Source organism: Acomys minous (assembly GCF_964271855.1).
Source record: "Acomys minous genome assembly, chromosome: 2".
Classification (NCBI taxonomy): Eukaryota; Metazoa; Chordata; class Mammalia; order Rodentia; family Muridae; genus Acomys; species Acomys minous.
The window spans coordinates 18260397-18282707 of NC_140484.1; the positions used below are offsets into that span (position 1 = coordinate 18260397).

A 22311-nucleotide genomic window follows, 5' to 3' on the forward strand; every position below is an offset into this window, starting at 1 on the left:
GCAGCCGTCCTAGCAGAACGGATCTTTACAACAGGACACTGACACTGCCGCGCTTCTCCCGAGACTCCATGAGCCCCCAACCCCCACCCCTACCCCCCCACCCCCCCCACCCCCCCACCCCCCCACCCCCCCACCCCCCGCAGCCCCTGGGATTTCCCAGCTTGGCCCTGTCCCGTTGCGCGCCTGGCTGATGGCCGGGCCGGGCGGGGCGCCCGTGCACACAGGCGCGCCCGGGGGCGGGGCCTGCGGCCTCCCCCGGGAAGGCCCCGACTGGGGGCGGGAGGCTGGCGGATAAAAAGCCCCCAGGGCGCCCCGAGAGGCCGGTTAGCGCTGCTCGGCCGGCCGCGCCTGGCCCAGCCCCTACCTCCGGATCCAACCGGTGAGCTCCTCCTGCCTTGCGCCTGGCCTGTCTCTTGCTGTCTGTCCTTATTTCTGACTCTTGTGGGTGGGCAGGCCTCTAAGGGTTCCTAGGGGTTCAGAGGGATCCGGGATCCCATAGACAAGTCAGCCTAGCTCCCAGTGGGTCACAACCGGCTTCTCCACTAGACAAGTGCCCATGTTGGGAAAGTTGGTTTAAAGCTGCATGGGTGGTGCGCCCCCGGCCCGCGGGAGTCTGCGTGTTAGGTTTGTGAACACACTGTGTAACTATTTCTCACCCTGCAAGAATGCTGGGGTCAGAGTAAAACCAGATGTCTCTAGAGCAGAGCTGGGCTCCTCCAACTACCACCCCAGAGCTGATTGTTGAAATGAGGTGAAAGAGGGAACCGAGACAGAGGGCTTCAAACTGTCCCTTCTCCAGCACTCTACAGGTGGGTCCCATTTGCTGTTTCTGCTCTGCCCACAGCAATGATGTCATAAGGGTGCGGGGCCTAGAGAGCTACAGAAAAAAGACTGGGACTGACCCACAGCTGGGGACCCAGGACAGCTCACCCATGCTGTTGGCAATCTTTTGGGCAACCACCCTTTTCCAACCCTCCCTACCGGCCATGCACCTGGCCCAGGTGCTTATCCTGACACTGCGGGGGTCCTGGATCTGCCACATCCGAGCTGGTTCCTACAGGACACCAGAGTCCTCAGACTTGAGCCTGAGTCATAAGCAGCCACAAGGTGGAGTCCCGGTCCCCCTTCCTCCCCCTCCCTCATCCAACAGCAGTCACTCCTGCGGTTTTGAGAACCCAGCCTGGAGCCAGGTGGCTTGTTTGAATTCCAGCCAGTCCAGCCAATTTATTTCAGTGCCTGACCTGGCCATCTGTAAAATGGAGATGTCTACTCAGACGTGTTTCTAACAGCACTCCTATTCTATCCCCGACCCCAACCCCCAACAATTCCCTTCTTCCCCTGGGAAAAGAAGGAACTGCTTCCCTCTCTGGGGCCTAATTCTCAGCCAAGTCCTCCTGTATTCCGTTCTGTGGGAACAAACAGGATGCTGGGAGGCCTTACTGGAGGGAGGAACATTTGAGCTGGGTACTGAAGCATGTGTAGGAGTTTAACAGTCTGAGTAGAAGGAACACTAGGAGCAAAGCTTGGGCACCGGGAGACGAAGGCTCTGTCTTGGGAATGAATTTGGTGTAAGTAAAAGTTACGGGATCCTGGAGCGGGTGGGAAGGGGGCCCTCTCCCAGGGACTGCCTGCTGGTAGCTTGAACGGTCGGACACTGCCCTGCCTGAGAGGCCAGGATCTTGTGGCAGAAGCCCTAGCCTGACTCCAAACAAGGAGGCGACAGGCCTGTGGCTTCTGAGGAGACCTCCTCCATGCTGGGGGTGGGGGGGAGGGGGGAGAATTCAGCCACAAGTTACAAAGCAGAACAGCCTCGCCCACCAGGGACCCCCAACAGCATATTACACCGTAGGACCGCTTCTTGTTTTACGTGTGGGCAAACTGAGGCACCAAGAGAGAAAAACTGGACCCTTGGCAATGATGATCACTGACTCCTAGCAGGAGTCGTGTGGGGTCACCTCTCAGCCTAGACCCAGTGACCCCAGGCTGTGAGCCCAGTCCTTCCATCCCTTCTTGTCACTTGGAGAGGGAATGCTCTAACTGGGGTGACTTTGGTGTGGCTCAAGCCCTGGTGGCCATCTCCTGAGAAGCACACAGAGGAGAGAAAGGGGACATGGGAAGCAGCAGAGAGCATTCTGGTGACAACCAGCTAGGACCCCCCCCCCCCCAGGGCCCCTGAGGATAGAGTGACACCAGGTGAGTGTTGTCATCTGCAGCAGGGCCAATGGGAAGATGGCAGGGGCCCGGCCTCATTGTGCAGGTGTGTGGGAGGGAGTCTGGCCTCATAACGTGGGTGGAAGGGACAGCGACGAGGTTAGGGACCCACAGTTGGGCAGTGGAGACTGACAGCTCTACCAGGCTGCTCTAATGGTATTGACAGGTCACTACTGCAAGCTACTCTTTTTGGAGACTGGTGTGTGTCCATCAGCAAACAGTCCTATTGATTTAGTAAATTAGATGTTATCAGCCCCATCTTAGAGAGGGAAGACACTGAGGTGCAAAATTGCCTCGCATTACCTACACTAGTGGGGAGGAGGAATTTGAACCCAGGAAGTCTGACTCCCCCTGTCTAGACTCAAGCCCCATGCTATGGCACCTCCCATACAGGCAACCACAGTGGTTTAGAGTGCCACCTTCCCACCTGGCACCATTCTGGGTACTGTGAATACAACAGGAAGTCCTCACTCCCGTGGAGCCTCATTCTCCGAGGCCATCCGGTATATTTCTATTCCTCTCCATGCAGCCTTGCATTGATCGAGGCCACAGAGTTAGAGGCAGTGCTGGGCCCTGGAGGCATAAGGAGTGACTCTCACCTGGGGACTGGAGTGACAGGGCCTGAGACTTTCTCTACTGATGAGCTGTGTCCTCCCCCATGAGCAGGGCTGCTGGGCAGCTAAGGCTAACCTCCAACTCTTGATCTTCCTGCATCCCAAGTGCTGGGATCGCAAGCAGATGCTCCAGTTTCTGGCTGACCTGTTACACCTTTAAGAGCTTCCTGGTTGTGCTTTCCCCTTCCCTGGGCGTGGTGAGAGGAAGGTGGAACGGGCAATTTCTCCACTTGGTGCCTCAACACCCAGCCTCAAGGATAATCCCCAAAAGGCCAGCTGCACTGACACACCTGTAATCCCTAGAGTGGAGGCAGAGGCAGGAGGGTCCCAAACTCAAGGCTAGCTGTAGCTCTAGAGAGGAATTCTGGTTTTTGTTTGTTTTGCTTTGCTTTGCTTTGCTTTGCTTTGCTGTGTTATCACTCAGAAGACAGTCATTGGTAGGGTGTCAATCTTCTCCATCTAATCCTACGGTGGCCTGCAGAGCCAGGCTGGAAGAGCATCAGCAGTGGTGGCCTCAGGGGACTCTAGTAGCTGTGTTCAGATATGACTTATCTCTGTGTCCTGCCCTGCCCGACAGTCCCAGGACTACAGCTGCTGAAGTGATGAGGGTCCAGCTTGGCCCTCCCTCTAATGTATGAGTCTTTGCCTGACCCTCCCCCCCCCCAGGGCTTCTGGTTCTGATAAGATGAAGGGAAAATGCTCTGCAGGGTGCACAGGACCCTAGGTCACGTGGGACCTGCCCGCCCCTTCAAATGGAAGCAGGGATGAGTGATGGGTGCCTTCTGCTCCTGCGTAAACTCTTTCCCTCTGCCCCCTTTCCCCATCCTGTCCTCTCTTGCTGGAACCACCCCTTTCCAGCCTAGGAGAACTCTTCTTCAGATTAAGTGGTCCCTTCTCTATTTTTTACGTTCCTTTCTTTCTTTGGTTAGTTGGTTTTTGGGAACAGGGTCTCACGTGACCCAGGCTGGTCTTTATTTCCTCACATAGCCGAGGCTGACTTTGAACACTCAATCCTCCTGTCTGTATCTCCCACGTATATGAGTTATAGGTGGGAGCGACTAGTCTCGGTTTATACATCTCTTCTTTAAACAACCTCCCGCAACTCCACATCTCTGTGTGAGGTGAAGGTGGGAGGTATAATAATGTCTTCATGTCCACGTCCCTACACCTGGCTTCCCAAGCGGACCAAAGCCAAGTCCTCCCCAAAACCGATGTAGCCAATGCGTGAGCCACACTGCTGCACGAGCTGGGCCGTGGCTGGAGCGGCATGCCACCCCAGCTGGAGGAGACAGACAGCAGATGATATTTGGTTCAACCTCCTCACCTTGGAAATAAAGGAATGGGGTCCTGAGACGTAAGACTTGGCCAGGCCACACAGCAGTGGTGGAAGAGGAGGCCTGAGCCCCCCGACTAGTTCTTTCCTACCCTGGCATTCACGAACCTCCTTTTGTGAGGTGGGGAACAACACTTTAGCCTTTCCTTGTGGTGCTTGGAACATCAGAAGGCAGACAAAGGTGTTAGGGCTAGGCAGATGTTTCTGAACGGAGGGCACCCCTGGCAGATGTGGGGCCTGCATTTGGTGAGTAGGCCTTTCTTCTTGGATGGAGGTGGTGATCACTCTTCATTTCTTTCCCAGGTGCTCCTGAGGTCATCATGATGTGGCCCCCACCAGCCACCTTCTCTCTGTTCCTGCTTCTGCTGCTAGGCCAAGCTCCTTCCAGCAGGCCGCAGTCATCAAACTCCAAGAAGCTCAGGCTGGTGGGTCCGGCGAACAGGCCGGAGGAGGGTCGCCTGGAGGTGCTATACCAGGGCCAGTGGGGCACTGTGTGTGATGATGACTTCGCTCTCCAGGAGGCTACAGTGGCCTGCCGACAGCTAGGCTTTGAGTCAGCCTTGACCTGGGCACACAGTGCCAAGTATGGTCAAGGGGAGGGTGAGTGACCATGTTAGACTGCATCCAGAAGATGCAGAGATGGAAGCTGGGTTCTTTCTCTTAAGCCTGCCTCACTGAGGCTCCAATAGAAGTTTCTAGAAGCCCCCCTAACCTTTCATGACCAGTTCAAGTGGCCTCTTGGAGGCACTTCCTGAGTATAGCTGCAGATGGCTGCTGCCCTGGCCTTGTCATTTTCTCTCGGAATGAGGTCACCAGCATCACCACTAGGTCTAACTTTTCTGAGCATAGTGATTTGTACATAGTGGGTGCTTAGGGCATGATTTGATGGACAGAAGGGTAGACAGATAGACTAGGAATCAGTCACTAGTTCCACCTGCCATTTTCCAGAAACAGTTTCTGTGGACCTGACACCAAGAGGAAGCAGTGCTCCCCAGTGTTCCGCAGTGTAGGGTCCCCCCTGAGAGAAGATGGTCACTCTCCTCATCCCTGAGATCACCTCCTCTCCCCCACAGGCCCCATCTGGCTGGACAATGTGCGTTGTTTGGGCACCGAGACCAGCCTGGACCAGTGTGGCTCTAATGGCTGGGGTGTCAGTGACTGCAGACACTCAGAAGATGTTGGGGTGGTATGCCACCCACAGCGCCAGCGTGGATACCACTCTGAGAAGGTCTCCAATGCCCTCGGGCCCCAGGTGAGGAGGCTGTCCAGGTGTGGTCCTGAGCCAGAGGCTGGACAGGGCAGACAGCCTCCTTCACAGTGAGCCTGGAGGACGGAAAAGAGATGAGCAGCACTAGGGCTGGGCAGAAATCCCCATCCCAGCTTAATGCAGAGTGGTCAGGGGCCCGAGGCTAGACCTGATGGGAACCTCAGAAGCTGTTCCCCGGGAGGGAGGCAGACGTGGGGCAAGGGGGCTGCTTCACCCACAAGGCTTGGCCACAATTGCTGCCTCTTCGTAAGCACAAACAAGCCCAAGCTAAAAACAGCTCAAGCCAAACAACAGTAATGGGCAGGGCAGGGAGCTGCCTCCTACCCTCTGCTTGCAGGCAACCTCTGCCCGAGGACAGCTGGCCCTGGCACCCTGGATCTGCAGTGGGCCACCATGGGGGGCACCACACCAGTTTGTGATGGGTCCTATGGATGCAACTAAACAGGCGTTGGTCTCAAACAACCACTCTTGCCCATTTCAGATCTTTTCAGGGTGGCACAAAGAAGGCCCCTTCATGCCCAGTAAACACCAAGGAAGGGCTCCTGTCCTGATTCCAGTTTGATAGATCTGGGGAGGAAAAGGGTCTAGACAAACCAAGACTTTGGCTTCTGCTTTCTCCTAGAGGCTTCAGCAAATGCTCACTGCTCTCTGAGCCTGACAATGAGGGGTAGGAAGATGGCTCTGAGCCTGGCTTCCTCAGGGAAATCTGCAGAGGCCTACAGGAGGCCCAGGACCCCAGGGGCATGGCCAATGGTGAGGTGAATCGATGTCTTCTTGCAGGGCCGGCGGCTGGAAGAGGTGCGACTCAAACCCATCCTCGCTAGTGCCAAACGGCACAGCCCAGTGACCGAGGGGGCCGTGGAGGTACGGTATGAGGGCCACTGGAGGCAGGTGTGTGACCAGGGCTGGACCATGAACAACAGCAGGGTTGTGTGCGGGATGCTGGGCTTTCCCAGCCAGGTTCCTGTCAACAACCACTACTACAGGTAAGAGAGGCAGGACTGCCAAACTGGGTGTGTGTGTGTGTGTGTGTGTGTGTGTGTGTGTTGTAAACCTTGAAGGGTTCAGTGAGGTTCTGGAGGGACACATTGATGAGAGTGGAGGTCTGTGGCAGGGTAGTCACACATGTTGGGACTGGAGAAAAATAGCTAATTGAGGACATCTGGACTTGCTGAGTTATGGGTCCCTTGAGATAGCTAAGAGTGAGCAAGAAACTACAAGGTCCCAAGAATAGTCTAGAAGTAGGCAAAAAGTAAACTTCATGCTTGCCAAACCAATAGAAAGAACTCACAGTGGTACTATGACAGCACAATTGAATGGAAACTTTTGTGTCCCTTATTAAAAGGATTTAACTAAAGAGCCTTACCGTGCTGCCCACAAGAGTAGACGAAATGCATTCTGGTCTTGGCTCCGTCAGGAAGTAGCTCTGGGCCTTGGTTGGGTGGGACTCTGCTGTCCAGGGAACTCCTGCTCTGACTACAGCCAGGCTATAAGTGGGTTGCATGCGAGCAAAGCCTGGGGGTGGGGAGTTTGTGTCAAGCAGACATAAAAATACTCTGCCAGAAACGTGGCCAAACTGTCCCAGAAGATTACATCAGCTCCATAAATAACTACCCACAACCCCAGTCCCACCAGCTGTGTCGGTGACACCCTCAAGCATTTCTCAAGACAGAGGTCTCTCCCTGGGGACCTCTAAGTCATCTAGCCTGCCCCACCCCATTGCGTTGCCACACGTCTTCTAGGCAGTTGCCGGTCCCTTATTTTGGCTTAGAAGACCCTGAATAAAGAGCATGGTGAGCAACCATGTGACTCTATCCATGGGGGTGAAGGGGACAACGGTTCCTTGGCTCCTTGCTACCTAGTAATTGCAAATCAGGCCCTGCTGACTTACTCACCTCACCTTCAGCAGAGTGGCCCTGATTACAGCCTGGGTGGGAGAGCCCTCCCAAGTCTTCAACAAGGCTCTTAACTTCCACTGTTCCCGGGAGATCATTCCCAGATATCTTCTCTCAGGGCGCCCCCCCCCAAAGGCTCTCTTCATCTGGACCAGGGGGTGGGGGTGGGGGCAAGAATGAGTCACATGTTCCAGGGCATCCCCAGCCCAGTGCAGACCTCAGGGTGAGCTGAGGGACCTTGTTTGCCTCCCTGTGAAGCCAAAGGGTGGTCTTGATTATCTGTGGGGTGGACATCCTGTCAGACTGCCACATACCTCAGTAACTGAAGTAGGATCTGGGAAAACGTCTATGAGCCGTGAAGTCTGCTGTAAACTTCAGACCTGAGGGACCATGGTGCGGAGGGGGCAGTTCTTACATCCCTCTACCTTTCCTATCTGTTTTCTCTACCACAGAAAAGTCTGGAATCTGAAGATGAAGGATCCCAAGTCTAGGTGAGGAGTCATACGTTAGAGGGCAGGCAAGGGGTATGGCATGAAGGGCCTCGCCCTCCTTCTCTGGTCCCTCCCTTCCCCCCTTCCCTACTCTAAACTCCCTCATCTCCACTCAAGCCCCCCCCCCCATATTTTCTTGTCTTCTAGGCTGAACAGCCTGACCAAAAAGAATTCCTTCTGGATTCATCGAGTTGACTGTCTGGGGACAGAACCCCACTTGGCCAAGTGCCAGGTACAGGTGGCCCCAGGAAGGGGCAAGCTTCGGCCAGCCTGTCTGGGTGGCATGCACGCTGTGGTCAGTTGCGTGGCAGGGCCCCGCTTCCACCCACAGAAGCCAAAGCCCAGACGCAAGGAGTCTCGTGCAGAGGTAAGGCCCTGGGGCGCTCCTGACCAACCTGAAGGTGCAGGTCCCTGTCAGTACCCTCCCCAATGGGGAGCAGAGAGAGGAAGCATAGCAGGGGAGTGGGGCGAGGGGAGCTGGGTCACAGAATAAAAGAACCTGGGGATTTTTTAAAAGGAGGCCATTTATCACCCCTCCCCCACATAGATGGAAAGCTGACATCGCTTGCCATGGATAGAAGGCAAGTGTGAAAACAGTAATTAAATTGTAGCTGCAACCCATTGAGGGTGAAGGTATTGAACCTGAGCCTGGCCTTTTGTTAAAAAAAAAAAAAAAAAAAAGTAGGTGAGAGAGAATGTTAGTGAGCTCAGCACCACCTCCATGCTCCACAGGCCCCTACAGAAACAGAGGTCTATACAGGGAGAGCTGCGGGGAGTCAAAGGCAGGACTGGAAACTGGGCCTCTCTCTGGCCCACGGGGCTTGCAGGAGCCCCACCCCGAGGCCCACCCCTGAAGCTGGTTTTCTCCTCTTCAGCAGGAGCTGAAGGTGCGCCTGCGTTCTGGGGCTCAGGTGGGTGAGGGCCGTGTGGAAGTGCTCATGAACCGCCAGTGGGGCACAGTCTGTGACCACAGGTGGAACCTCATCTCGGCCAGCGTTGTGTGTCGTCAGCTTGGTTTTGGCTCTGCCCGGGAGGCCCTTTTTGGGGCCCAGCTGGGCCAAGGTGAGCAAAGAGATCCAGGGTGTGTAAGAGGGTCCAGATGTGCAGCCCAGAAGAGGAAATTCGCTCTCCAGGGAGGGGAAGTCACGGGTGTGATTTACCGAGGAGCCTCACACTGTACACTCTTCCTGGCAGGGTTAGGGCCCATCCACCTGAGTGAGGTGCGCTGCAGGGGTTATGAGCGGACCCTCAGTGACTGCCTTGCCCTGGAAGGGTCCCAGACTGGTTGTCAACATGCAAACGATGCTGCAGTCAGGTGCAACATCCCTGACATGGGCTTCCAGAACCAGGTGGGTTTAGGTCTGAGTACATCATCAGGCAGGGGTCTGGGGCTAGCCTGGAGAGCTCTCTTCTCTATCACCTGGCCCCACCTGTATTCCCACAGATGCCAGAGGGACATGGGGCTTTACTGGTATACACACTGGCCCACATTCCCAGGTCCTGAGCAAAGCTGAGAAAGAGGGTGTCACCAAACCAGGGCCACCAGCAAGCAGTGCTGGGGAGTGGCACTGGGGACTGTGGGCTAGTGGCTGGTGTCTTTGAAAATGGTGTTCTCTCCCCAATGGGTTGACAAGGAAGCAGATACGAATGCTCTTGGTGAGCTGGGTCATCACTAATGGTGGGAGATGTTAGATAGGAGGAAGCCCTTGCCAGATTTCTCTAGCATGCAGGGACATCACACACCAGCTGATGAACTAAGCTCACGTTATGGGAGACAGAGGGAGAGTCTGTGGTAGGACCACACTACACTGATCGAGCAGCCTGCAATCCTGGCTTCTCCTCTTACGCACCTCTGACTATATTATAGGTGCGCCTGGCTGGTGGGCGCAACTCCGAGGAGGGAGTGGTGGAGGTGCAGGTGGAGGTGAATGGGGTCCCACGCTGGGGGACTGTCTGCAGTGACCACTGGGGGCTCACCGAAGCCATGGTGACCTGCCGACAACTTGGTCTGGGATTTGCCAACTTTGCCATCAAGGTAGGTACCAGACCGGCTCCTCCGCTGCAGCCTCACCTTCTGGGGCTAGCAGCAAGGACTAAAATCTCTGCCAGAGCTGCTGGCCAGTTCATTCATTTAGTAGTCACTCACTGAGTAAAGCTATGGGCTGTCACCAATTGGGTGCTGGGGATAGGCAGGAGTACAGCGCGGGGGGGGGGGGGGGGGTTCAAATGACTGGCATATAGCATCACCTGAAGGAACCATGAACTTGAGCGACCTAGACAAGGAAGAGGAAGAACAAACAGCCCATAGAGATGAAAGGCTTGTGGGCAGCGAAAGTTTGATTCAGCTGAAGAAATGTGGAACCAGGGTTGCAGTGTGCTCTCCAGGGAGGGGCTGCCAAGGCCAAGGGGGTTGGAGGAGGCAGGGGCAAGACCACTATACTTGAGCGCACAGCAGGTCTGCTGACCCGTGCAAGGGCAGGCGTCATTCACAGGCCTGCGCTCTGTCCTGGCTGGGATGTGGGAACGGGGGACACAGTAGTACCCCATGTCGGGATGAAGGGATCAGGCTTTTCCTGCTCAAACAGCAGGACTGTCTTCTTGGACACTGGATGGGTCGGTGCCACAGGGAAACTCTTAGTATCAGAAAGGATAGCCCACAAGGTAGGGCTCTGGTCTGGTGGAAATGGTGTGACGGAGGCATCGGAGTGACTTGCACTGTAGTGCCTCGCTGTTCTGAAGGGATGTACTGGCTATCTTCCTAGGACACCTGGTATTGGCAGGGGACACCGGAGGCCAAAGAAGTGGTGCTGAGTGGGGTTCGCTGCTCAGGCACAGAGCTGGCCCTTCAGCAGTGTCAGAGGCATGGGCCCGTGCACTGCTCCCACGGCTCAGGCCGCTTCTCAGCTGGGGTGGCCTGCATGAACAGTGAGTAACGGCGGGTGAGTGGCCGGGTCAGGGAGCACACACAGCAGCGCCACCATTCCCCAGCTGTCACGTCCAGATGCAAAGCTTGCTCCTACTCATGGAGTTTCTGTCAGAATGAAAACTAAGAAAACACAAAAGCACAGGGAACTAGGAGAGGGCTTTTTCAATTTGGGGAGTGTGAACAACAGTTTAAAAGAGTGACACAGAATTGAAAATGTGGCAGTCTATTACATTTAGTAAGGTAATGGTTTTTCTCAGAACTGTCTGTGTGCTGAGTTTACAACATAAAATGGATTTGTTGTTGTTTGGGTGGAATCCTTTGAAATTCGCTGTAGAGGATTGCGCAAATGTGAGGCGCACCAGAGCCTAAGGCCAAGCTGTGGGGTTTGCCTGAAAGGCTGGAGGGCAAGATAATTTTGTGGCAAGAGTTTGCCCCACAGACCCAGATCCTCAGGGTAGCAGCATCTGTTTAACATTGACCAACAAGCCCTGAGCCAAGATAATTACATCCAGTCCAAAGGCTGCAGGCTGGCACCAGCCCCGGAGGCCACTTGACCTTCTTCCCAGCCACGCTTCAACCCCACGACATCTTAACCTGTCAGTGAGCCCTCTGTGTAGCACACCCTGGGGGAGAGCCCTGGGCCTACCCTTCTCACCCTCCCCTGAAGAGACAGGATGTCAGTGGCATCCTCTACAATCAGGCCTCACAGCATGCTGCTTGCCTGCTCTCAGTCCCCTGCTTGGCAGCCTTGGACTTTAACCACCTGCAGCACAGCCGTCATATTGAGCATATTGGTGCTAACTGCCGGGCAGGTGGCTGACCCGTGCCCACCGCCACCACCTCCCTCCCCGTACATACATACATATATATTGACTTTTCTCCTGGTTTTTGCTTGTTTCCCCCTCACTCTCTCTGCAAGTTCCCTTTTCTTTCACGAGCCCAGGTCTGTCAGTGGTCATGTCCTCATCTCTCCAACATAAGCCACAAGAATTTCAAGTGCCTGTTTAGTGCCTGTAGCATAGCATACTACAAGTCCAGCCAGTGAAACAAGACGCATCAGCACGCAGCCTTACCCCAGGTGCCTCTGCCCAGACACCTAAACCCCAACACCTGTGAGAAAGGCCCCTTCTCTCTTTTGAGGTCACATGGCAACACCAATGGACCGCTACATACCAGTTCTGACACATGAAGGACAGAGATGGCAGAGGCTTCAGGAGAGAGCCCCTTAAGGCGAGGAAAGAGGCTGAACTGACTAGTGAGACTAGGCACACCGGATTTTAAAAAAAAAAATTTTTTAAAAAATTATTATTGTTGTCATTGAGTGTGTTATGTGTGTGACTTTTGGGAGTCAGTCCTCTCCTTCCAGTTGGAAGGTAGGGTTGAACTTAGGTCGCTGGGCTTGCATGACACGCACTTTTACTGGCCGGGCCACCTTGCTGACCTCAAGTAAAACTGCTGCGTGCAGAGAGGCACTGGACAGATGCTGGCTGCCTGAGAAATGAATGCATGGGGACAGTGTGGAAGTGGTCAGGCTAGCGTGGACCTAGAAGGAGCACAGAACCATGGCTCAGCAGACTGAACAGCACAGGTGAGGGGCAGCGTCGAAGACCAAGTTCTTCAGTTGGCCTTTCCGGTCCCTCTCACTCCAGCCCAACAGACACCGAGAGGCTGAGGCTCAGGGAAAGGCAGGAGCTTGGCTGAAATAACCAAGCGAGGTATCAGCAAAGCCTTTGAGAGGTTTTTACCCACTAAGCTACACAAAGGCCCTTTGGAAGATGGAAAGCATTTTACAAAAGAAATATAGCTTACATCCATTTCCTGTTTAGTGCGGGCCTGACAGTGCTCTAAGCGTATTACAGACACTACCTGTTAATATCACCAATATGACTCCCACCTTGTAGATGACAAAAATAAGACACAAAAAACATTAAGCAGTCAGAAATTCAGCCAAGAATGAACGATGACTCCAACCAGCAACCAGAGCCCTGACAACAAAGCTGCCTCCCAGGTGGAAGCGATGGGCTCCTGACAGTCACCTTCCTTCCTGTGCCTCATCGTCAGTCTGGGGGCAAGTCTGTGCTCATGCTGGACAGCAGGCCCTGCTGCCTCCTCACCCCCGCCTCCCACCTTGCCCCCCTGCCACCCAGGTGCTCCAGACCTTGTGATGAATGCCCAGCTGGTACAAGAGACGGCCTACTTGGAGGATCGTCCGCTCAGCATGCTGTACTGTGCCCATGAGGAGAACTGCCTCTCGAAGTCCGCTGACCACATGGACTGGCCCTACGGACACCGGCGCTTGCTGCGCTTCTCCTCACAGATCTACAACCTTGGTCGGGCCGACTTCCGTCCCAAGGCCGGACGTCACAGCTGGATTTGGCACCAGTGCCACATGTTAGTACCTGCCCACACTTGGCTCTAGAGGGTTAGGGGCAAAAAGTGGAGCCCAGGGACTCAACAGTTTGTTTTCCCCATGCCTCAGGCAAACTCCTGGTAAGTCCGCCTTTCTAGCCACTTGGCTGGCCTTGCCCCTGGGAGACAAGGGGATCTCCTACAGCATCTATCTGCTCCTCCCCCTTTTCATCTGCCTTAGATGCACCTGTGTGGGTGACGCTTATGGGGCTAGTTGGCCATAGCAATATCCCAGAGACACGTGATGGCCAGCGCTTGGTCTCTGCTAGCACGGTATGACACACTTTCCCCATATTGGACCTAAGGTAGCCCCTATCTTCAGAAGCCAAGTAAAGAGGGAAGTCCAAGCAATGTGGAGACCCAAAACAAGATGCTGGTTCTGCAGAAGAGACGGGCAGGTTCCTGCTACAATAAAGCGAAGCAGGGAATGGCAGGGAACAGACTGGATCAAAGGGAGACGATGAGCATCTTTTCTTATAAGGAAGCTGCAGACCAGAAAGAGGAGAGGCAATGCCTGTGACGGAGGCAGGGGGGAAGGGGGAATGTACTATTTTCTTTCAGAACATAGCCATGTGTGGGGAACGCTGAGCGAATGGGTAGCGATCGGAGGACTTGGCCTTGCCTGAGTTAATGAGCACCTTTTCCTGTAGCATGCACAGAGCTGTCATTACCACTGGATTGGAAAATATGGTAGCAATTTGGTCCCAGGCTGATGGAGCAGAGTAAACTCGCTCCCCATCTTCTTCGCTGCTAGGCCACCTCTGGGCCAATGCTCCCCCCTCCCGCCTCTGCCTTGGACCCAGCAGCCAATGAAGGCCTCCAGAGGCAGTGTGTACCTCTTCTAACTGAATTAAGATTCCAAGTAGAGGGGACAGCTGTGCCTTGCTGCCTGGCAAGGGTGCCAGCAAAAACGTCTGTGGCCATGGTCATCTTGGGTTTAGGAGGGAGGGAGGGCACTGCCCTGTTATTATCGCTTTCCTCCTTGAGTAATGATGGGGCCACAGCTTTCCCTGCTAACCTCTACAGACGACCAACCCCTCCTGCTGTGGGGCTGACGGCTCTGCTTTTTCCTCAGGCACTACCACAGCATCGAAGTCTTCACCCATTACGACCTGCTCACGCTCAACGGCTCCAAAGTGGCCGAGGGGCACAAGGCCAGCTTCTGTCTAGAAGACACAAACTGTCCCTCAGGTTCGTGGGTTCCTAGTCACATTGCTTCCTGATGTATTTGGAACAGATTTCTCAAGGACCTCTGGGGCCAACCTCTCTTCCCTGCCCATCAGCCCCAGGCTCCCCAAGATTCTAACTTGGCAGTAGCACTCAAGGCGACTCAAAACTTCGATTTCTGCCTCCCAAAACCTTCGGTGGACAGTCATTTCCTCTCAACCTCCAGCTCTTAAAAAGTGCTTAACACTCTTGGCAGCTCTTGGAGGACAGGGAATGTGTTCCCTACTTGTATCCCACAGTCCGGCCCCTTAGTAAGGTAACCAGGTAAACACCTGCTCTCCTGAGGGCTGCTAGTCAAAATTAGCACGGAGGGCTGGAATCCCCACCCACCATTCTTAGGCCAACAGGAAGTTTTACTAGAGCGCCCAGAGTAACACAATCTTTTGTCATGAATGTTTTTGCCTTGTCAAATTCAGTCAGCAGGAATTCTGTTCTTGGGCAAGTTTTAACTAAAGCACAGGCCCCAAAACCATGGACTGGGCTGTTAGAGCCAGTTTGAGGATTAAACTGATGACGCTTGTGAAGGGCCACAGAACGCTTGGTCACACGTGCCTTCTTGGTGCTATGGTAACTGTGTATCTTCTTTATAGGAGTGCAGCGGCGCTATGCATGTGCCAACTTTGGGGAACAGGGGGTGACTGTAGGCTGCTGGGACACCTACCGGCATGACATCGATTGTCAGTGGGTGGACATCACAGATGTGAGTCCAGGGGACTATATCTTCCAGGTAAGGATGATTGTCCAGCAGCTACAGAAGCTCCGGGTGTCAGAGGAAGGTGGTTTCCCACGGGTTCCAACAGACCTATCCCTTTTAGGAGCTAGCTGTGTTGTCGGGGAAGAGCCCCAAGGAGACCCCAAGGCTCTGGGTTTGAGTCCTGATTCAGTAAACACTGGGCAATTCCTAGGTTTCATCTGGGCATCTGTTAGGAGGGACACTGATGCCTACGTCCTGGGGGTGACTGAGGACCAGCAAATCAGGGCACTTGGTATTAGACTAGGTGAAGTGTAAAGGACCCTACGTGTCAATTCACTTAGAAACCACATGGCCCACTTTGATGTCCCCTTCACTGCAGGTGGTTGTGAACCCCACAAACGATGTGGCAGAGTCGGATTTCTCCAATAACATGATGCGCTGCCGCTGCAAGTACGACGGGCAGCGAGTCTGGCTGCACAACTGCCATACAGGTAACTCAGCCACAGGGACCCCAGGACTGTACAGCTGAGGGAGCTGGCTAGCTTTAGAGGTACACTTGGGCACATGCGGAGGTGTGTGCAGATGGCTATGGACAGGATGACAGTGCTCAGACCATCAACCTCACCACCTAGCAACTACGCTCCTTTAAGAATGACTGACTGCTTTCCAGTCTTTCAGACTCTTTCCTGTCCTCTCATGCCACATCAAGATGATCTTTGCCTGCATGAGTGTGGTAGCACATGCCTTTAATCCTGGGAGGCAGAGGCAGGCAGATCTGAGTTTGAGGCTAGCCTGGACTACACAGTGAGTTCCAGGACAGTCAGAGGCACATAGAGAAACTCTGAATCAAAAAACAAGTACGTTTCCAGTCCACACGCGCTCTGCTTCCTGTAGTTTCCTGACTGCCTTCTTCCCAGGGAAAAGTTCTCTTTGGTCTCCACTTTTACCTCCAGCTACACACAGGAGCAGAGAGGACTGGGGCACAGGAGGGAGGCAGCTGCCTAGACTTGCTAAGGGTTATGAACTTGAGGTGTGGGGCAGAGCTGGCCTGTCAGTGTTTGAAGACCTACAACTGTATTGACCACAGTGGATGACAGTAGGATGCAGGAACTCAACGCAACAGAGTATACAGGCATATAACCAGACAACCTAACCTGGTTTGTACGCCCGAAGGGTAGAAAATAAATGTGGAGGAGCAAGCAAAAACCCGGAGACCGGATGAGGTATCAGAGGAAGTGGTATTTGAGCTGTTCTATGTAACTGGCTTCTCAACCCGCTCCCACCACCCTTTAAGACACTGAGGAAATCTCAGCCGAGGCTTTTAAGACTTATTTTTAATTGTGTGTGCATGTGAAGGTATGTGCACAAGTGCAAGTGTTTATGGAGCCCAGAGGCCCTGGGTTTCCATGGAATGGAGTTACAGGCCCCTGTAAGAAGCCCTGCAGTGTGGGTGCTGGTGACCAAACTCAGGACCTCAAGAGCAGTGGACACACTTAATTGCTGAGCCATCCTTGCCTCATGATTTTTTTAAAAAAGTATTTATTTATTTAATGTTATGAGGGCTCTATCCACATGTAAACCTCATGCCAGAAGAGGGCACCAGATCTCATTATAGATGGTTGTGAGCCACCATGTGGTTGCTGGGAACTGAACTCAGGACTTCTGGAATAGCTAAGCCATCTCTCCAGCCCACAGGGTTTTGTTGTTTGAAATAGTGTCCTGGTATGCACTTCAGCTGGGCTGGAACTTGGGCAGTCTTCTGCCTCAGCCCCCTGAGTACAGGAATTACAAAGTACAGGATGCATCACTATGCCTGGATAGTTTCCTTCTGTTAAAACAGACTATAACCTTCCAGGTCCCTGAAGTGCTCTCCAGGAAGGGGTTATGGGAGGCCTGTGTTGTGACAGAAACACACTCCCAAGGATCCCAAGGCCCTGGGGTTTGAGTCCTGATTCAGAAACACTGAGTAATCCCTGGTCTCCATCTCTGAAACAGGAACATTGAACTTCTAGGGACCACTGGCAAATTTCAGCCAAGAAACGAAGTTTGTTTTTAGATTTCCACTGTGGTACTGGGCTTGCAGAGCTGGGGCCTTACACGGGCTAGGCGGGCACTCTATCACTGAGCTATATCCTTAGCCTCATTTTAAAAATAAACTCCGTGAACAAATGGGAGAACGAGGAGGAACATTTATGTTTCACATCTGGGAAACTGAGTAGACTCTGCTGACACTGAATGAAACAAGAATGTGAGAGGAATTGGGGCTGCGCACATGGAGATAACAGAGCTTCCATAATCAGACTGGCAGGGACCCAGGGCAGTGACGGAGGACAGAAAAACAATGCCACCAGGTAGAGACCCACCATAGTGCTTACACAAATGGTAGGGCTGACTGCAGTGCACCTTGCGTGACAAATCACCTTACATGACTAATAAGTGACACTGAGCCCAGTGATAAAGGAATGGAAACCACCCTCCCCTGGCTATCTAGAAGCCAGGAGATAGTACCATGGGAGAGAGTGAAGCTGCCTGGAGCTGCAGTCATTAACAGCCCCTGAGAGCCAGAGCAGAGCACTGACCTCTTTTTCCAAAGCAAAGAAGACCCAGCATCACCTTCCCACGTAACAGGCTGTGCCTGTGTCCACGACTGCCCTGGAGGGAAGAGGCCGTGGTGGGTCTGTCTACTTAGCTATTGTCCACGGCTGCCCTGGAGGGAAGAGGCCGTGGTGGGTCTGTCTACTTAGCTATTTTCCTTTGGCCCACAGGAGACTCCTACCGACTCAATGCAGAGCTCTCCCTGGAGCAGGAACAGCGACTCAGAAACAACCTGATCTGAAGCCATTTTTGCACTCCCAGCTCTGCTCACATACCAGATACCTCAGCTTATTGGAGCCATGCCCTTCACAGAGCCCCGACTCACAGGACAAAGGGCTAGTGACAAGGAGCACCGAGAACCTGCTCAGGAAGCCTTCTGCCGGCCAGATCCGTCACCCAGGGGAGGCAGCACTCTCAGGATGGCTCTGAGCCTCTCCAGAGTGCATATGGCCTATACAGCATGGTCTAGAGGCTCCGGCCAGCTAACCTTTCTCTTCCCTAAGGAGCCTCAATCTTTCTCAAAACTTGATGTGCAGTTCCCAGTTGCAGGAGCTCTAAGTTCCTGAGGGATGAACTGTGACCAAGGCCCCTAACTAAGTGGTGCTTTGCAAATGTCTTGGAGGTGCAGAGGACGGAGGGCCTGAAGAAGAAAAGAAGTGGAGTCAGTTCTCTCTGCTATAAGCTACGTGCAAAATAACTGTCAAAGTCTCACACGGAGAGAAGTTGGTGAATGCAGCCCCTCACCATATCCTTGCTTAGAACTCTCCTTAGCGTCTTTACCTTCATTCTGTCACACACAAGGGTGTTTCTAATACCCCTGAACCCCCAGGCCCTCCCCACACTCCGATGGATTAGCACCCCAGATTACTGGGGCTGGGGGACAAGTTTCACTGAAGTGATAAGACAGGGCCTTTTCTGCACACCAGCAAGAGATCAATCAAGAAAACAGCTGAGGTCACATAAACTCAGCCTCTGTCAGGACTTCTGCCAAGGGAGACAACAGGATGTCCTCATATCTGGCAGGCAGTCCAGTCTCTTTTAGGGTCACCCCCACAGCAGGGCTAGCCTAAATTTCAGATTTAACCAAGGCTGTTTCACTGTAAACAGACTTTTGCAATTGAGAAGAAATTGGTCAATCAAGCCACTCTGCGGGCACATGAAAACAGATCTGGTAGAGTTAGGAACGGAAGACTGAGGAAACCAGAAGTGAGAACCTTAATTTAGTCAAGGACCAAGCCTGGGAAAGGCCACCATCGCATGTGAGGTGGCTGTGCTCTGCTCCTGCTCAGGTGGCATCAGACCCTGGGTCTCCTTGGGCACGTCTGGATCTTTACTCCACTGACAAACACACAGATGATCCTTCTAGGTGTTTAGAATGCCAATAAAGGTCGCTCATTATGGACTGCTACAAAGATCAGACTGGCTGTGCTTCCACAGCATCCAGTCCAGGGCACTGCACTCCGCCCTCTTCCCTCCACAGCTGGGATGAGCAGGCGTAGAACAGACTCCTGGGGACTGCCCAGCCCAGCACATTCTCAAGTCAGACACTAAGCTTTTTCACAGTTACCCTCCCCAGGCTCAACAGTGAAACCGGAGTCAGAAAGGCTGAGAGGCGAAAGAGAGGAACGAGAAGGTACAGTCCAAAGGCTGTAAACTTTTATAATAGAGGCTGCAAAACCAAAATGAAAGGCAGCAGGCAGAACCAACTCATGGGGCTCTCCCCATAATACAAGAGCTACCCCAAAAGCCAAAAGGACGTGTTTTGGGGTGAATACAAAGTGCCTTTTTCCATCTCCTCCATTCCCTCATCTCCATCTGGCATAGGAAGGCTTTTTTTGGTGTAGCAGTTTAGGTAAACAAGGGAAGGACTGATTTCCCGTTGGATCCAGTGAACAGTGCCAACATTATACTCACATGAAGCTAATGGCCTGGGAAGAATGTGCGGCTAGCTAGGGGGCTGGGGGTGGAGTGGTGACTGAGGACTAGTTTGAGCAGGGAGGTTGCCCTCAGCATCTTGTTGGATCCAGTTTCCATGAGGCCAGAAAAAGCAGGCCAGGCGGACAGCCACCAGCACTGGTCTCAGCCTCCCTGCCCACATCACACGGTTGGTAGGTGCAGCCAGTTCTAATTCCTGGAAAAAGCTATACAAGGGCTGTGCTGTTAAAACTTCTGAGTTGAAGGGGAAAGACGCGGGACGGCTGGTGGCTGGCGTGACTTATAACTAGATGAGGAATGTTAGCAGAACAGCAACCACCAAATTCCAGACAGAACCAAAAGCCTTTCAGAAGACTTTCATCTTGGCACCGAAGTGCTAGGAAGCTCCCTCCTCAGCAGCTACGCTGATGCTACAAAGATGTTCATGCTATCTAGAGAAAACTAGAAGCGCAGGACTGTAACTTTCTAGAAATCCTACATAACCCTGAGATGCACTACACATAAACCATACGTGGCGCATGAGACGTTGTTCCCAACAGTTAGCATTGCTTTCACAGCAGCCACACCGTTCCATCCGCTCTCCATCTTAGGGAGGGCTGTCCCATCAGACAGCGCACAGCGCTCTCCCATTAACTCCTTATGAAAGTTTGGTTTAGATATAACCAAGGATTTGACCCTACATGGACAAGCTTGAGGCAGTCTGTTTTGGGTCATGGCTGGGACTTCTTACCTCTGGCTAATAATACACAGCATCCCCACCTACTGGAATAATGCACGGGAAAAGCATATTTTCAATTAGGAGTAAAACAGCAATGCCCCATAACTTTCAAATGTTGACTTTAAAAACTATTCTCTAAGATTGATTAGATGAATAATCCTGAGAGTTAAAGAGCCTAATCAGCAGGTGTGAGATAGGCTGCTAGAACGCTACTGTCAGAATGAAAACAATGTTTTGGGAATGATGAGACTTACTTCAAAACTGAGTAATAAACATGGGGCTGTACATGATCATTAGCAATGCCTTTAAAGGAAGGGCACTAAACAGTTAACAGGAAATACTTCCAAAGACAAGTGACAAGAGTAGTCACTTTTTTGTTTTCTTTCTTTTCTTTTCTTTTTTTTTTTTTTCATTCTCAAGGTCAATCTTAGACTTCAAAAACCAACATATAACCTGGGAGTGTAGTCCAGAGGTGAATGCTGCCCAGTATATGCATGCCCATGGTCTGACACGAAGAATGTCAAAACATGGCAAGACGTGGTGGCGCACACCTTTAATCCCAGCGCTCAGGGAGGCACAGGCAGGCAGACTGCTGTGAGTTTGAGGCCAGACTGGTCTACAAAGCAGGTCCAGGAAAGCCAGGATACACAGAGAACCTTTCCCTCAAAAAAAAATAAAAATGAACAAAAAACAGAAAACAAAGCCACGGCAAATACGCACCTTAGTAGTATCTCTCAGTATAAAGCCATGCTGGGGCTGGAGCAATGGTTCTTCCAGAGGACCCAGGCTCGATTCCTAGCATCTAAATGGTAGCTCACAACCACCTGTAATTCCAGCCCCAGGAGACTTGTCATACTCTTCTGGCTTTCACAGTTACCAGGAATTTATAGAATGTATAAAAACAATAACATAAAATAACATGTTTTTATAATTATCATTATATATTATTATAGTATATTTATAATAAAATAACATATAGCATAAAATTATTAATTAATAAAAGCCAATGTTGGAATCCTTGGCATTTTCTTTCAATGCACCCACTGTTCAACCAGGCCTACCGATATTAGAGAGTGTGTTCTATGAAGGCAGAGCATAGGCCCTACAAGTGAAGCCAAGTAAGTGGAAATAGATGATCGAGAGAACAACGTATTTCCCATATATGGAATGGTGGACTGTGTAGGACTGCTGGAAAAGCAAACCTGGAATGAGAGAAACAATGCTGAGGAATTGTGACAGGGCTGCAGGACTGGACTAGCAACACAGGCAGGCCAGGACTAAGACTCGCAAGGCCAGTGTCATCTGAGGGGTATTTGAAGAGTCCCGTCCTACCATGTTTTAGACAAAGCTAATAATCCATCATTGTCATGGGCATAAAAAGAAGAGGCTTCTGCCCTAGTTGAAAGCACAATGACACCAGTTCCTGCCACTTCAGCACCTTAGAGACTAGCACTATCGTGTCTTCAGCTCCGAACTACTTTTCAAAGCCACTAAGAAGGCAGATGTGAGACAGAAAAGGCCTGAGTTGGTGGCTCTGACCTGTCCATGTCCTTCTGGAAACTGTTCACTGCCTAGAAGTGTTTATTTCAACCTGGCGGCTCATCACTGGACTGGATGGTCTGGTGCTGCCTGCCAAGTGCCTCTGGCTCAGGCTAAGATCGTACCAAGAACATGCTGTATGCCAGATATTTCCTGCAGGGTGTCACATTTGACAGCTATGGAAAAAGGCAAGAGGTTGGAGGAAAGATGCATAAGAAGGTCAAGGCAAGAGAAGCTGCCACAGAAATGCCAGGATGGTCAATTAAGTTAGTTTACCACAGGGCAGAACAGATGGTGAGCACCCTACTAACTGGGGGTTGATCAAAGTAGCACCTGTTTAAACTGTGCACAGCATCAGAGACATGAAGGTTAGAGAGCTCACCTACAGGTTTTTCTTCTCCTGTTGTTGTTAGGTTTTGGGTGTTTTGGGTGGGGGGAAATTTATAAACACCAGAAT

At 52.5% G+C, this 22311-nt stretch overlaps 1 protein-coding gene across 2 annotated transcripts; it reads left to right on the forward strand.

Moving 5' to 3' along the window:
* The first annotated feature begins 255 nt into the window (after positions 1 to 255).
* Positions 256 to 21330, forward strand: LOXL4 (lysyl oxidase like 4). 2 transcript variants are annotated; one of them, XM_084772545.1, is made up of 15 exons: positions 256 to 379; positions 4462 to 4758; positions 5232 to 5410; positions 6206 to 6411; positions 7773 to 7811; positions 7959 to 8178; positions 8687 to 8873; positions 9006 to 9160; positions 9679 to 9846; positions 10574 to 10736; positions 12885 to 13128; positions 14222 to 14337; positions 14964 to 15100; positions 15447 to 15558; positions 17833 to 21330. In XM_084772545.1, the coding sequence occupies exons 2-15, from the start codon at positions 4479 to 4481 to the stop codon at positions 17901 to 17903; spliced, it is 2277 nt and encodes a 758-aa protein (XP_084628671.1). In that variant the 5' UTR covers positions 256 to 379; positions 4462 to 4478; the 3' UTR covers positions 17904 to 21330. The 2 variants fall into 2 exon arrangements, with proteins under 2 accessions (XP_084628671.1, XP_084628672.1); XM_084772546.1 differs by having other exon boundaries at positions 8690 to 8873.
* Positions 21331 to 22311: the final 981 nt, after the last annotated feature.

Bases quoted from the DNA above. Each gene is read 5' to 3' on its own strand.
- LOXL4 (XM_084772545.1), top strand. From the start codon at position 4,479: ATGATGTGGCCCCCACCAGCCACCTTCTCTCTGTTCCTGCTTCTGCTG. The intron at 5,411-6,205 runs GTGAGGAGGCTG...GTCTTCTTGCAG, and splicing joins CCAATGCCCTCGGGCCCCAG to GGCCGGCGGCTGGAAGAGGT. The intron at 7,812-7,958 runs GTGAGGAGTCAT...CTTGTCTTCTAG, and splicing joins ATGAAGGATCCCAAGTCTAG to GCTGAACAGCCTGACCAAAA.